This window comes from Mugil cephalus, chromosome 5 (assembly GCF_022458985.1).
Source record: "Mugil cephalus isolate CIBA_MC_2020 chromosome 5, CIBA_Mcephalus_1.1, whole genome shotgun sequence".
NCBI classification, from domain to species: Eukaryota; Metazoa; Chordata; class Actinopteri; order Mugiliformes; family Mugilidae; genus Mugil; species Mugil cephalus.
This window is the reverse complement of record NC_061774.1, coordinates 18,898,335-18,911,755: the sequence shown is the minus strand read 5'-3', so window position 1 is coordinate 18,911,755 and position 13,421 is coordinate 18,898,335. Positions and strand designations below refer to the sequence as shown.

At 44.9% G+C, this 13,421-nt stretch overlaps 1 protein-coding gene across 6 annotated transcripts in view; it reads right to left on the bottom strand.

Annotated features, from left to right (window-relative positions):
• Positions 1-1,088: 1,088 nt before the first annotated feature.
• The window catches only part of tenm2a (teneurin transmembrane protein 2a), a 199,958-nt gene continuing 187,625 nt past the window's right edge, over positions 1,089-13,421 (bottom strand). For all 6 annotated transcript variants that reach the window (XM_047584604.1, XM_047584605.1, XM_047584606.1 and 3 more), the window contains 16 exons: positions 13,207-13,227; positions 12,826-13,055; positions 11,492-11,646; positions 11,106-11,207; positions 10,629-10,802; positions 9,699-10,336; positions 8,943-9,118; positions 6,993-7,228; positions 6,591-6,887; positions 5,794-6,351; positions 5,419-5,688; positions 4,819-5,229; positions 4,627-4,737; positions 4,157-4,424; positions 3,622-3,752; positions 1,089-3,485 (listed from right to left, as the gene is read on the bottom strand). In XM_047584604.1, coding sequence (XP_047440560.1) covers positions 2,748-3,485; positions 3,622-3,752; positions 4,157-4,424; positions 4,627-4,737; positions 4,819-5,229; positions 5,419-5,688; positions 5,794-6,351; positions 6,591-6,887; positions 6,993-7,228; positions 8,943-9,118; positions 9,699-10,336; positions 10,629-10,802; positions 11,106-11,207; positions 11,492-11,646; positions 12,826-13,055; positions 13,207-13,227 — 4,516 coding nt within the window. In that variant the 3' untranslated portion in view covers positions 1,089-2,747. The remainder of the gene's footprint in view (positions 3,486-3,621; positions 3,753-4,156; positions 4,425-4,626; positions 4,738-4,818; positions 5,230-5,418; positions 5,689-5,793; positions 6,352-6,590; positions 6,888-6,992; positions 7,229-8,942; positions 9,119-9,698; positions 10,337-10,628; positions 10,803-11,105; positions 11,208-11,491; positions 11,647-12,825; positions 13,056-13,206; positions 13,228-13,421) is intronic.

The following is a 13,421-nucleotide window of genomic DNA, read 5'->3' as shown; positions in this document are numbered from 1 at the left end:
CTCTACATGAGTCGATGCGCATTCGTGTCCCATTCATTGACTATGGAACAAACCCATCGTTGGATACTGAACCTCAAAAAAGATGCCCGCAGTGGGCGGGACCCGCGGTCGCCATGTTGGATGAACTTTACTCCGGCCAGTTAATGCTCCGGCTGCACTCGGATACTCTGAATATGACACGGCGGGTTATATTGGGGCGGAGTCAAAGCAGCCTGGACGTTGAGGCCCGCCCACCAAACACTCCGCTACCTGTCACTCAAAGTGGGAACGCCTTTAATTATGCAGAATTTTAAACCTTAATATAAAATAAACGAATGATTTATAAATAAAATACAATTGTCATGAATAGTGAAATAAACTTTTGACACCAAAACCGTTTTTGTACAAGGCTTTAAACATGTTAAATGTCGCTGTAAAGTTGGGCTTTTTAACTTGGTGGTCTATGGGGATTTGCTCCCTTTTGCTGCCAGCCTCAAGTGGCCACTCGATGAACTGCATTATTTTTTGCACTTAAGAATGGGCTTCATCTTTCAGCCCTGGAGGTTGCAGCCTGGTCCCATGCTAGTGAAGGCTCAATGGCAGACTTCTCCATGCCATGTGTCAATGGCGCGTTCACGGGGAGGAGGAGGGAGTTGAACTGCGGCTGTAAGAAAGAAGTGGGAAGGGGGAGTAGGGCAGCAGAGATTTTATGCATCCTGCCTTTAAGTTTCTCGTGAATTATAAATGACCTGGCCGAAACAAAGTTTGTTCTTGTGAGCAGGAAAGTGCATCTCATCCATATACAGCCTATGGAGGGAAAAAGTTGTTTGTATGATGGCCTGGTTCCATTGAACGTCTCAGTGAGCCATGGAAATTAACCAGCATGAACCAAAGCAGGCAAAGTGTTTTTTTTACTGACATTTTTTTTTTTTTTTTGCAAAAACTGTTCTTTATCAGTGAGAGAGATGCACAATTAACAAGATGTGGAAAAAAGATCATTAATGGATAAACTATAGCTCCAAAGATCGTTCCAACTTACATGAAGATGTTCTGCAAAACTGTAGTTTTCAAACACAAAAATGAGGAGGTGAAAGTGAACTAGACGTTGCTCAGTTGAAGTAAACAATTATGTTTTATTGATAAGGTTCTCAGAAGAGTCTCGTTTCAGTGAATGTATAAGAATCATCCTTCGATAATACTGATTTGGTACATTATGACATCCAGCACGAGTCTCTTCACAGTGAGAGGGATCCATTACTGCTACTGCTGTTGGGATCTAGGACAGAAATATCTGTAGCTTCCAAACAAAAAACAGTCAAAAACAACAAACTGGGGATTGATATTGTAGATATGGAGTATTAGAGTGCCACAAAACTCTAGAGTAGTAAGACCAGCTAAAGATTTTGCACATTACAAGCCACTTCCTCTTAGAAATATAAAACTTGATATTCTGAACAATTCTACTGTGCTGCATAAAGGTAGGTCTATACACTGTACATCGAAATATATTTCGAAAAAACAGATTTCACAGTTTTAAAGACTTTATTTAAAGTATAAACTGTTTTTTTTAAACACTTTATTACATAAATTATTCTTTTTGAGAGTGACTATTATTTGCCCTGGCAGCAAACTGAAATTAATACAAAAACAAAATGAACATTTATTACATATTTTACAAAAGAAAATAAACTCATCCATTAATGTCCCCTTCGAATAGAACCGGTGACTCATTCATGATTGTCATATAGTACTAAGAATAAATAAATAAAAAAGAATAAAATAAATTAAATACTAACTCAGCATGTTTTCCGGACTCCGTGAAGTGGTGTGTTTGATCGTTCTGTACAGAAGTGCCTTGGTGAAAGTCTCACAATTCTACCGCGACTGAAACGTACAAAACTACGGCATCTACAGTATACGCAACATCCTGAAATTTAGTGTAGTCGGACACATATGTAGTAATATGATTCTTCTCCCCATTTCAAAATAAACAATGCTGTGTGATACCACTGTCCACAAATATAGCCATCACTTTTTTTTTTTAACTTTGTTTTTGTAAAAAGTTCATTTACTAGTCCATTAACAGCTGTTAAGGATGGATGCCGTTAGCCTGCGTGTTGCTTGGTTGGATGTGTGCTGCCTTAGCAGCAGAGGACTGGTCCGCGGTGGACAATGGGAGGCCTGAGACAGGGAGGCGACTCGTAGTATTGGACGACCTTTAACATTGCCTTGTCTGTCGTTGTTTATGCTGTCCTCCTTTGATGTGTATTGGTAATGGCTGCGCTCTGGAGTGGCTTTGTCTCCACTTTGGTCCCTTTGCCTTCAGTATTTATTAGAGACAGACAAGCCTTGATCGCAGAAGCCGCCACAGTATAACTTCTCCATCTGATCGGTGTTGGCCGCTCTCAGTGTGACCCAAAAAATATGGGCCAAATATCACTATCTTTTTTAAAAAGGGGAATCTTCTTATTCACTAAGCAGCAGTTCTAAAAGTTCTTCAGTGCTTTTTCAGTTGTTCAAAGTTTTTTCCAAAAAAAAAAAAGAAAGAAAAAGTTTGACCACACTTTAAATTTTTTGCCTGTGGCAGTAAAATCAACAACATGTTTTCTGATAAGTCATTCTTTTTCAAAAGTCCCTGCAGCGTTCCGTGAATAACCCAGTTGTTGGTTAATTCTCCATGGATTTCGAGAGGAGTAAGGTCGAGGAACGGAATAAGTGAAAGTGGGACGAGGGAAGAGTCTGCCCTTCAGGCGAGTTCAGGTGGGCTGTTACCTCTTGCCCATCTCGTTCTGTCTGAGAAACTGGATGTTGTTGCTGCTGTCCGCCAGTTCTGGATACTGCTCCACTGGCAGTACGTAGTAGCCGTCGTAGCCCTGTACTCTACCTGTCGTGAGGAGCTGCTGTCTCTCCCCTTCCGTCCAAAGGCGACTGCCTCCCTTTCCATCCCTAGCCCTCTGCTGCTCCTTGGCCCAGGCCCCGGCCAGGGCCCTCTGCCTGGCCAGTTCCAACAGTCTTACCTTCTCTTCATCCACCACATCCACAGCGAGCCCGTACCGAACACTCAGCACTAATGATGGAACTGCAAACTCCACAGTCACTCCTCTCCTTGACCGGCCACTCACTGTCACATTGATGCCGCTCTCCAGAGACTTGCGGCCATTTGTAAGCCCCAGGGCTAGCAGGTCACTGTCAGCAGAGCCTACTTTCACAAAGTAGTGGCAGTCCTTCCCATCCTGTGTGTAATGTGTGCCTTCAAGGTACTGGGCACCATTGAGCACCAGAGCCACTTTGCGACTGTCGTCACTGGCCAGTGCTGACACACCAGCCACCACCCGGCCCTCCTTAAGTGCAAGCATCACTCCTCTGCCTATTATGGGGGTGCTGGTGCCGAACCAGTGGCCGGGCTTGTCTTTGCGCCTGCGACGCTCCTTGTTAAGCAGGCGACCCTCCAAAGCCATGAAGGCCTGGTTGTGACGCTCTGCTGCCTGCTGTACACCAGTGATGAGCTACATAGGAAGACGGAAACACAATTTTGTTACCTTGTAGAATTAGATGATAAAGTATTGACACACAAGTTCGGGAGAAAATGCTGTATATTGGGTTTGGTTATGAGAATGGCTACGTTGTGTGCTAAGATTGTACCTGTCCATTTTCACAGTGCTGAGTGGCCTGCAGCTCGTATGGTGGCTCCACAAAATAGAGCGAGTGCCGAGGGAACCCTGGGATTATGTTACTGAGCTGGAAGCCAAACATTACCAGCCAGCTCTTCACATCTACAGGAGCAGATGAGGGGAAAATTAAACAAGTTAACGAGTTAAACACAGTAGCAAATGACTATTTTTTTTCTCATTATATATATATATATATATATATATATATATAAAAACTGAAAGAGTGTTTGCTCCTGTAACTCGACTGTTGTTAAGCAAAGCTCTCAGCTACTCTGCCATCTGCTACTAATCTACATAGTTCAAAACAATCTGTTTCTCGTGAACAGATTCTGGACAATGTCACGACCTAAAGTGAGCTTGTTGATGAATTAATGTACTTGATCAATTACAGTGTCAGTGTTTTTATATTCCATGAAAAATAAGCTGAACATTTTGTCTACAAGGCCTAAATAATGATACAACAGGATTCAATACGTGCACCAGTTCAGTATAAATGAATCAGATACCTGTGACATAGTTTTTGACATCCAGCATATCACTGAGCGGGTTGTTGTTCTTGAACATATACAGATTAAAAGGAGAAGGATCTTTCCCAATCTTGGGCCAGATGGTGTAGTCAGGTGAGGTCCACCGTCCAGCCAAGACGTCGTAGTCCCGTTGAGTGAAGTGAACCAGCTTAGTCAAGGGGTCGTAGAGTCCACCGTGAAAACCCACCACCAGTGGAAACTCTGGGTTGGAGTCAAGGTACACCTCGCCGTAAGGTGTGTACTGCACCTGGGTGACACAAGCAGAGTCAATTTGCTTTTAGTAATTCCCTGCTTTTGTAGGGTACACTGTGTAGGGTACAGAAAAGCATCCCTGGAGCTAAAAAGGATTTAAGGTCTTGTTGAAGGTTGTTTTTAGGACAGCAGAAGCCAGGGGTCTGGCCAATGGTAGTTATTAACTTGGTGATATTCACAGCTGCTCTGTGTATTACCTGTTTGATCATCTGTCCATTGCTGCTGAAGACTGCCAGTGGTGTGCCAGTGTTGTCAGAAGCTATGTAGTATTCCTCGCCGCTGCTCACCTCCATGGCAAACAGATGACCCTAATCATGAAAAAAAAGGTGTTATTATTCAACATTTACTGATATATGGAATAAAAATTGATATTTATAGATATGACCTACCTGCAGGTCATAGTAGAGCGATGAGATGTCAGAGCTAGAGTGATTGAAGATGTGTGTCACCCTGGTTGGATGGTTGAGGTCAGCATAGAAGAACTGAAGGTGCTGCCCTAGGCTGTTCCTTGTAGACACCCTGCGGCCAAGCCCATCATAGTGATACACGACGCTCCAGCCTCCGGGCCCTCTATTGTAGGCCCGCAGGAGTTGACCTTTGGAATTATAGTCGAAAACGTCTGAACCACGTTGACTGAGGAACCCATCTTCGTCAAGGCGATACTGGACATCTCCGAGGCGTGTAATTCGGTCTCTGAGATCATAGCGGAGCGGCAAGATCCGGGCACTGTTCCCAGGATTGAGCAGGTGGAGGTTACCATTCAGGTCATAGCTGTAGCGCCACGTAGACCAGTCGTTTACCTGAATAAAACAAGAATTATATGCGTGATTCAAATGGTTTCTGCTTTCATTATGATAATAACTAAGCTGTGATTGCAGAAATGTCCGAGACGGTCACACATTACAGCTCAAATTAAGTGTAGTGGGCACTTCGGCCTCTCAAGAAGAGATGGTGTCTAAAATTCCAATCTCTCTACTCAGATTATTCACCTTGACGCCGGTGAGCTGTCCATCTCCATCATAATCATAGCGGTATTGAGTGGTGTTGGCATAGGGCCCAATTTTGAGCTCTCTCTTCACCACTCGTCCCATGCTGTCATATTGCACTGTCATCCAGTACATAAGTGAACGGAAGATCTCGTATTGGACCTCCTTGATGCGACCGTGGGTGTCGAAATGCTTACTCAGTGTCATAACAGCTGTGGTGATTATCTGATTAATGTCATAGTAAATGACCCCAAATTTTCCAAAGTGCTCAACCTGTAGGAGAGGAGAGGAGAACGTTTCTGAGTCTTCTTGCAGACAAAAACAGGTTTATTCATAGACATTTTTCTTTTGCACATAATTGCTGAACAGATTCTGCACCTTTCCAGAGATCTCGTCATAGCGGTAGAGGTCAACAGGCAGTGGTGTCTCGCTGATGACCGGCTTCATGCTGGCGATGCGGAAGCTGTTGTCATGGTAGGTGTAGTCAAACCTCGCATTGACCATCCCCTCCTCACTGAAGCGATAGATCTGCTTGTCGATGAGGGGGCCCATTTTGCGATAGCGGATGGTGCAGGAGAAGCCCCCGCTCTGCAGGTTGACCATCTTCAGCACGCCAGCTGTCTCATCATAGCCAAAAGTGACAGCAGTGCTGTCATACACGATCTCCGACAGCTTCGCTAGCTTGCCGTACTTGTAGAGGACACGGCGGCCAGTGCCCAGGTAATGCGTGGCCTGAGGTCGTCCGTCCTCACAGAAATCGTGGATGATGGAGGCATTGCTCTCCGGTGGGTTGTACATATTGCGAATGTAGCCAACTGATACGTGCGTGAACATGGTGTGACGAGCGACACTGGGCATCGTGACAGCTGTGACCCGACCTGAAGCGTCAAACTCAAAGACGTACTGTCTTTGGCTCTGCAGAAGCAGCACCATGGACTGGGAACAGAGAGTTGAAATACGGATTAATATAATATCATTATCTATGGGTGGCTTGCCTCCTGTGAAATAGCACCAGAAGTAATTTTCTCACACCTGACAAATCTGAACCTTCATAACCATAAAAATGATGTATTATTTCACTCAGTCCTAAAATCCAAATTACTAAACTTTACGCTGCTGCCATACTCGCTAAGACTCGATTCTAAGATTACAGTCTATAAGGGGAATGCACTCACTTTGTCAAGGTAGCTGTAGCTCCACACCTTCCCATCCACAAAAGAGCGAGACAGGATGCGTCCCTGGGGATCAAATTCAGTCCTCTCACTCATGCTTCCCCTCTGCAGCCCGACAAGCTGTCCAGTGGTGGAATAGGACACATTGACTACCGCCAGGCTGCTACTGGGCAACCACATAGCTGGGCGGCCCTGAGCGTCGTACATGATACGCAGCGTGAACTTGCGGTGATCATCGTAAATCTTCTCCGTACGCGTGTTGCGGTCGAAGTCAATGGAGAGAAGATTGCGGCCATGAGCCTAAAGAAAAGGTTCCTCGGTTATATTTTTTTGGCTGCAGAGTGATTTCAATTATATTTGGAATTTAACAATGCCATTGATGACTTAGTGAAAGCATAATCTTACCCTTAACTTCCTCCCAAACACAGTGACCTTCCCTTTGGTCTGCTCCTTGCGCAGACGCCACTCAATGGAGTTGAGGCCATTGTCCGTGGGCAACGTGATGTTCCTTCGGCCGATAGTAGGACTGACAGATCCTGCGAGGATGTGAGGCTCTGTGTGGAAACTGATGCCCATTCCGTTGGCGTACATCACGCGCAGGGTCCCATTGTTGCACAGCTGATAGCTGTTCCTCACCTGGTCTATGGGGGTAGACAAGTAAACAGAGAACAGGAATCAAGACGAGAGACACCCAAGGGAAAAGCCTGGTGACAGCATTGGTTTCATATGGAGGATATGGACGCATCCCTCAACGCAAACAGACAATCGGAAATGATCTGATTTAGTAGCCTCTTGATATTTACCGGCATCTAATGAAAATGGGACATTCTGTTCAAAGGCTCACGTCACTGAGAACCAGATTATGTCCATAAAGTGTTTATGCACTCCAAAATACTCTGAATGGAAATTGTCAGGCTATACAGACGTCACACTAAATCTCTCCATCTTTACAGTTTAATGACTCACAAGAATGGAAACAGATAAAGCCGCGCCTAATGCCAAGGCTCAATTTTTCCACCGATGTGGGAAAACAGCCGTCCCGATCACAATGGAGTGACTAAAAGCAAGATAGAATTGTTTCCAGCTCGGAAATATCACAAAGATGCAGAGATGATCGTTTTCTTTTAATTTCATTTACAACAGGTGATGAGATCAGATTATTTTCGTCTTTGAAGTCAAACCATAAATGACAGTAATCCATAAGGCCGATTTGTAATAAAGCTCCGGGCACATTTTAACAATGCCTCAAACAGACAAGTGAAGCTTTTCCATTGACTTGGCAGCAACAGCCTTTAGATAAATCTTCCGTGCTCCCTCTGTCTGAACAACCTCGTAATAAAACAGAAGCGAGGCGGATGGAAAGAGAAAGAGAGAGAGGGGGGTGAAATGAGAGCTTGAGGGCCAAGGAGAATTCACTGTGCAGGAGTTAATGAAGAGAGCGAGGAAGAGCGGAAAGAGAGGGAGATGGTTAAGTGAATATGTCAGCAGAGAGCTGTTCTGAAACCCACACAGTGCAATGGAAACCTTAACTTGCAGCGCAGCGAACAACTCTTCTACAACAGCAATGCAGGTGTATCACTGTATATATATCTACCACCTAGTCTGAGGTCTTTAGACTCTTTTAGTACAGTCGGCATTCAAACTCCTGTCACAGTGCTTGCACTGGTCAAGGGAAGGGAGAAAATTCTTCTTCTTTTTTTCCTCCTTTCTAAACAGACCAAATAAGCTCAGGGACCATGGGAACTGGTTGAGAGCTGTATTTGTAGTGTGTGTGTGTGTGAGGAGGAAAGCTTGAGGGATAAGGAGGATTCACTCTACATGAGTTAATGAATTTTGCTGTGATGATATTCAAAAGAAGGATGATCCCAGCTGGGATTAACAACTATATGTTGGTGATTTTACTCCATGAGAGCAAGAGCAAGAGAGAGAGAGAGAGAGAGAGAGAGAGAGAGAGAGAGAGAGGGGGGGGGCTGGATGTGGGCAGAGACGGAAAATAATCTCCTGGAGCATATACAGAACTGAGTCAGAATTACAAGACTTTCAATTAGAGTCAGCAGGCTGGTGCATATTCACCATCACAGAGAAGGGCTGTGTTTTTGAATACTAAGATGCAGTAGTCCTAGGCCGAGTCTGTGTGAATCTTGTTAAAGCGCTGATATGCACAATCTTTTTTTAGGATTACACAAATCTGCTAAAAAATAGATTAATGAACAAATATGTTTTTTATTAAATTTAGATTTGAATCAGTTTATATCTGGTCACTTGAGCCCAGCATGCAATTCCACAAGTATTTAAAAATTCATGACCAGCTAATTTTTCCGCCGCATGTCCTGCTCATGCTGAGCGCGTGCCTACCTTGCACCACGGTGTACGAGGCCTCGACAGAGGACAGGTTGGTGATGACAGTGACATCGTCGTCCCTGCTCGAGCTCTCAATGTCGATGTTGATGGAGCGCTCGATCTCGCGGTGTAGACTTGTCACCATGCCCGTCGGGTATGTCACATTGGTCAGGCGGCCCTCGCTGTCATACCTAGGTGACGGGAGATTGCGGTGGAGTTAGCAAAGAGGTGACATGTTCATGCTCGTGCTGCAATACGCGATGAAACACGTGTGCAGTGTTAAATGTGCGCACATTTCACACATTTAACAATTGTTGGTCCACACTTCAGACAGAATAAATTAAAAAAAAAGGCAAAAAGAGCAACTCATCTTTTAAAGGATTCTTTGTATAAAATGACAAGTTGTATGTCACAAATACTGTGAAATAAACTGATAACTAATGGAAGTGGAGTTAGTAACGAAGTGACATGTTCATACTTTTCCTGAAATACATGATGAAACACATTTGCAGGGGGTGAGACAAACATTCAAAACAAAACTGCCCGAGAGGACCTTAACAGGTCTTATAGCTTATCTAATTACTTGTAGTTGTAAAAGCTAACACTGGGGGGCAGCAGTACACCGTGTGAAATGTCAGAAGAAAACAGGAATTATAGAAGAGGACATGATGAAAATAAATCCAGCAACATTAATTTTGTATTTTAGACGGATAGAATAAAGGCAGAAAAACACAGACACGTTCAACACGTTCCCCTGTGTCACACACTTACTGGTAAAATGTGGTCCACCCAGTCTCGTCAGCCTTGGTGGCGAGGAGGCCCGTGTTGCCGCTGTAACCCATCAGAGCCACCTCCTGGCCCAAGGCAGACACACTACGCAGCCCCCCAGTGGGGTCCAGTCCGAGGGTCACCACTTGATTCTCGGGCAGCAGCACCAGTCTGAGCAGGCCGGCTCCTCCTCCCTGGCCTACGCCGTCCCTCCTCACCTTGACAGTATTGTTGCAGTTGTCCACCAGCGTGACCAGCTCACCATCGGGACCGTAGGTGAAGTTGTAAAGTGGCTCCCCGGTCACTAGGCTAATTGTCTGGATATGAAGCCCCTCCCCATTAAAGACATACAGCTCCTGCTCCCTTGGCGACGCGACTTCATACTGCGCAGATCCTCCGTAGCCCACGCTAGACACGGCAGGGCCGGGCCGATTCGCCCGCACAGCTCTGATGCGTATGTTATTGAGGTCCGCAATAAAAAGCGTCCCATCAGGGGACACCGCCAGGGAGGTGGGAGAGTTGAGGCCAGCGTCTGGGGCGTACCCGTCGTCACCGTAAAAGCAGTTGCAGTTGACATCATTTTTGCAGTCACAGTCGGAGGCAGCACCAGCCAGGAGTGAGATTTCTCCATTAGTGCTCACCTAAAAATGCACAGACGGAAAATGGGAGAGAGGAAATGGTTGAGTCCGGGGGAAAAAATTACCACTAAATCATAGGCAATGTGGTACCAAAACTAAAAAAAAATGTTTAAGTGAAAATGAATGTAGTCAGGAGATTTGAAAGAATATCTTAAAAACAAAACAAAAAAAAAACACCCATCCAGACTCACCAGCTGTGCTGTCAGTTTGCCAAAAATAACTTTACACTAAACAAATTCATTACAAAACAACCTGACAGCCCAACAACTGTGTTCAGTGTTTCTCCTTGTCATACCTGTCTGACTCGGTTAATCTTCTTCTCATCTGTCTCGGCGATGTAGAGGATGCCCGTGTGGGAAAGGGCGATGGCTGTGGCGCTCTCCAGGGCCGCGTGTATAGCCAGTTTACTGAGGCTGTAGTCGATGCCTGGCACTTGACAATGCATAGGTCTCCCTGCTATAATGCTCACCTTCAGGGGGTAAAAAAAAAACAGAGTATGTTGAACAAACAATAGAAATGATTCCTGCATTAGAAGCGGTTTGCTACTTAAACTGTGTAGATAAAAACTTTTGGTAATAAAGTAAGATACAGGAAAGAAGAATATTCTCAGAACTAATTAATCAGTAATTGTACCCCAAGACTATGTTAGAATTTGAACTTTTGCTTCCAAATTGGCTTTGGGAAGCCTAATTGGAACCAAGTCTTGTCAGAACCCTACAGTGAGTGTCACCCTAAGGGATTTGCAGTGGTGATCCAGCCTTGTGGTACCGACCTGGTGGTTCTCGGTGATGCGTAAGATGACATTGTTTTCCAGGACATAGAGAGAGTTGTCCATGGGGTTCACTGCTAAGTCGGTGGGCCACTCAAGACGCACCTGGCGGGGGAAAAAAGTTATGCATGAGACCATATCTATACCAAGGGAGACATTCTGAAAGGCCGCCAAGGCAAGTCTCTTCATTTTTTTTTTTAAGTGAATGCAGTGTTCACTTTCTTTTGATCCACTCATTTATCCATTGACTCTTTAATCCATCCCTAAATCAGTCTCTCCCTGAACTCCCGACTGGCTCGTGTCCACAGAGTTGTCACAGCTCAGCACTAAGGGGGCTCTTAGATCATCATCTATCACACCATCACCCTTTGTCACCCACTCTCTCCTACCTGGCTGACGTCCATGCTGGTGTCACAGCTCAGCGGCCGCACGGCGGTCAGATCGTTGGCCCCTAGCAGAGTGGAGATGATGCCATTCTGGTCCACCTTGCGGATCATGGTGGCGTCCACGAAATACATCAGCCCATTTTTATCCACCGCGATACCTGTCGGCGTGGAGATGGAACGCCGTGAGTGACAAGTCATAATTCAGACACTGCGGGCAGCCCATAGATATTTTAAGTCAATTAAACTTCACTCTTCACTCCACCGCTGAAAACGGATAGCAGCTCTGGCAGCTGAATTGCCCAATGCTTCATCGAATGAGGGGGTACCCAGTGATGGAATGAGCATTGAACTGTTGAGAAGTGTTAGTTTTAGAATGAGTCATCGGGATGTTGAGCTGAGCTCATGTACCTCTCAGAGTGCAATTGTAGACTGCGAGCAGATTGTCTAGAATGGCAGCTGATCTGTTGTACTCGCCTCCCGTTCCCGGTTTCCGCTCGCTGCATTTATTTCGTGACCCCGGTCTTTCTACTTTTCATTTGTTTGCACCTTTCCTTTTATCATTTACCACAGGGCATGTGTCAGTTTTATTCACAGAGAAGTGTTACTGTTCAACGGACACTCACCCCCCTCCCTCCAAATTACTTATTGATGCACAACAACAAATTGAGCATACAGTGAAGGCCACTGAGCAAAGGAGAAAGGTATGAAAAGGAAAGAGGGGAAGAGCTAGAGACGGTAGAGAGCTGCTGATTGCTGCCTGACATTGTGACAGGTGAGAAGGAATCAGTGGGTTCTGTCTTTTCCTGTCTTTCCCATCATTTCTCATAGACTACGAACACCCCTCATTCACTCATTCCACACACACACACACACACATCATATACTGTGTGTATGTATATATATATATATATATATATAACATCTGCAGCCTTACATGTACACACACTTGTGTCACTGACAGGAAATGTGACAGTGTGACATCCTTGACAGTTTGGTGTCACACTGTTCTAAGATCTGATGATCCACAAAAATAATTCCATTATAAGTTTAACATTAACCTGGTTTATAACCTCCTTCTCTCTCTCTCTCTCTGTCCCGCTTTAGTTGAGTCACAAGATGGGCATATTACGGAATAACAAAAAGATATTCACAGAGCGTATTTAAGACACCCTCAGTTTACACGTCTTGTGAACTGAACTACACACTTCTCAAAGAGTTGAAATGATAAGGACTATAACACCCATTCTTTTAATTCATATTTTCATCATTAAAACGTTGACAGCTCTGAATTCCAATTAGTCCTGGTGGCCGTATTGTGCGTAACCTAGGTGGCTCACCTTTGGGGCTCATGAGCGTAGCTTCGGTGGCTTTCCCACCATCGCCACAGCGTTCATCAAAGGGCAAGCACTGGTCCCCCGTCCCCGCCACCACCTCCGCGTTGTCCGACAGCAGCCGACCTCCCATTAATGAGCGAACTCGGTAAATTCGACGAGAGTTGGTGTCTGAGATGAACAGTGCCCCAGATACCGGATCCACCGCCAGGAAGTACTTGTGGGTGGGGTTGTTACTGAGGTGACAGAAAGAAGAAAGACGAGTTTATTATTCCAGCACGTAGCTTGGATTTTATATTTCCAATAAAGATGGTTTCAAGTACTTTAGCAGTTGCTGCTTGTACGCGCACTAGAAAACTTTAAATTTACCGTCAGGAAGCATCTTACCTGTGTCTGAAATCTTTGTTCCTTTGAGGGAGGTAAAAACACAACAAAACAAATGTTAATTCACACAGTCTGTGGAGAGCATTCTACAGAGAGTAACACAAAGGCTATGGTATGAACAGCAAAATTTAAACATGGGTAAAAACACCCTTGAGAAGCGGTATCTAGTACACTGCATACTCCTTCTTCAGTCTTACAATCCCCAGTGTCTCACCTCA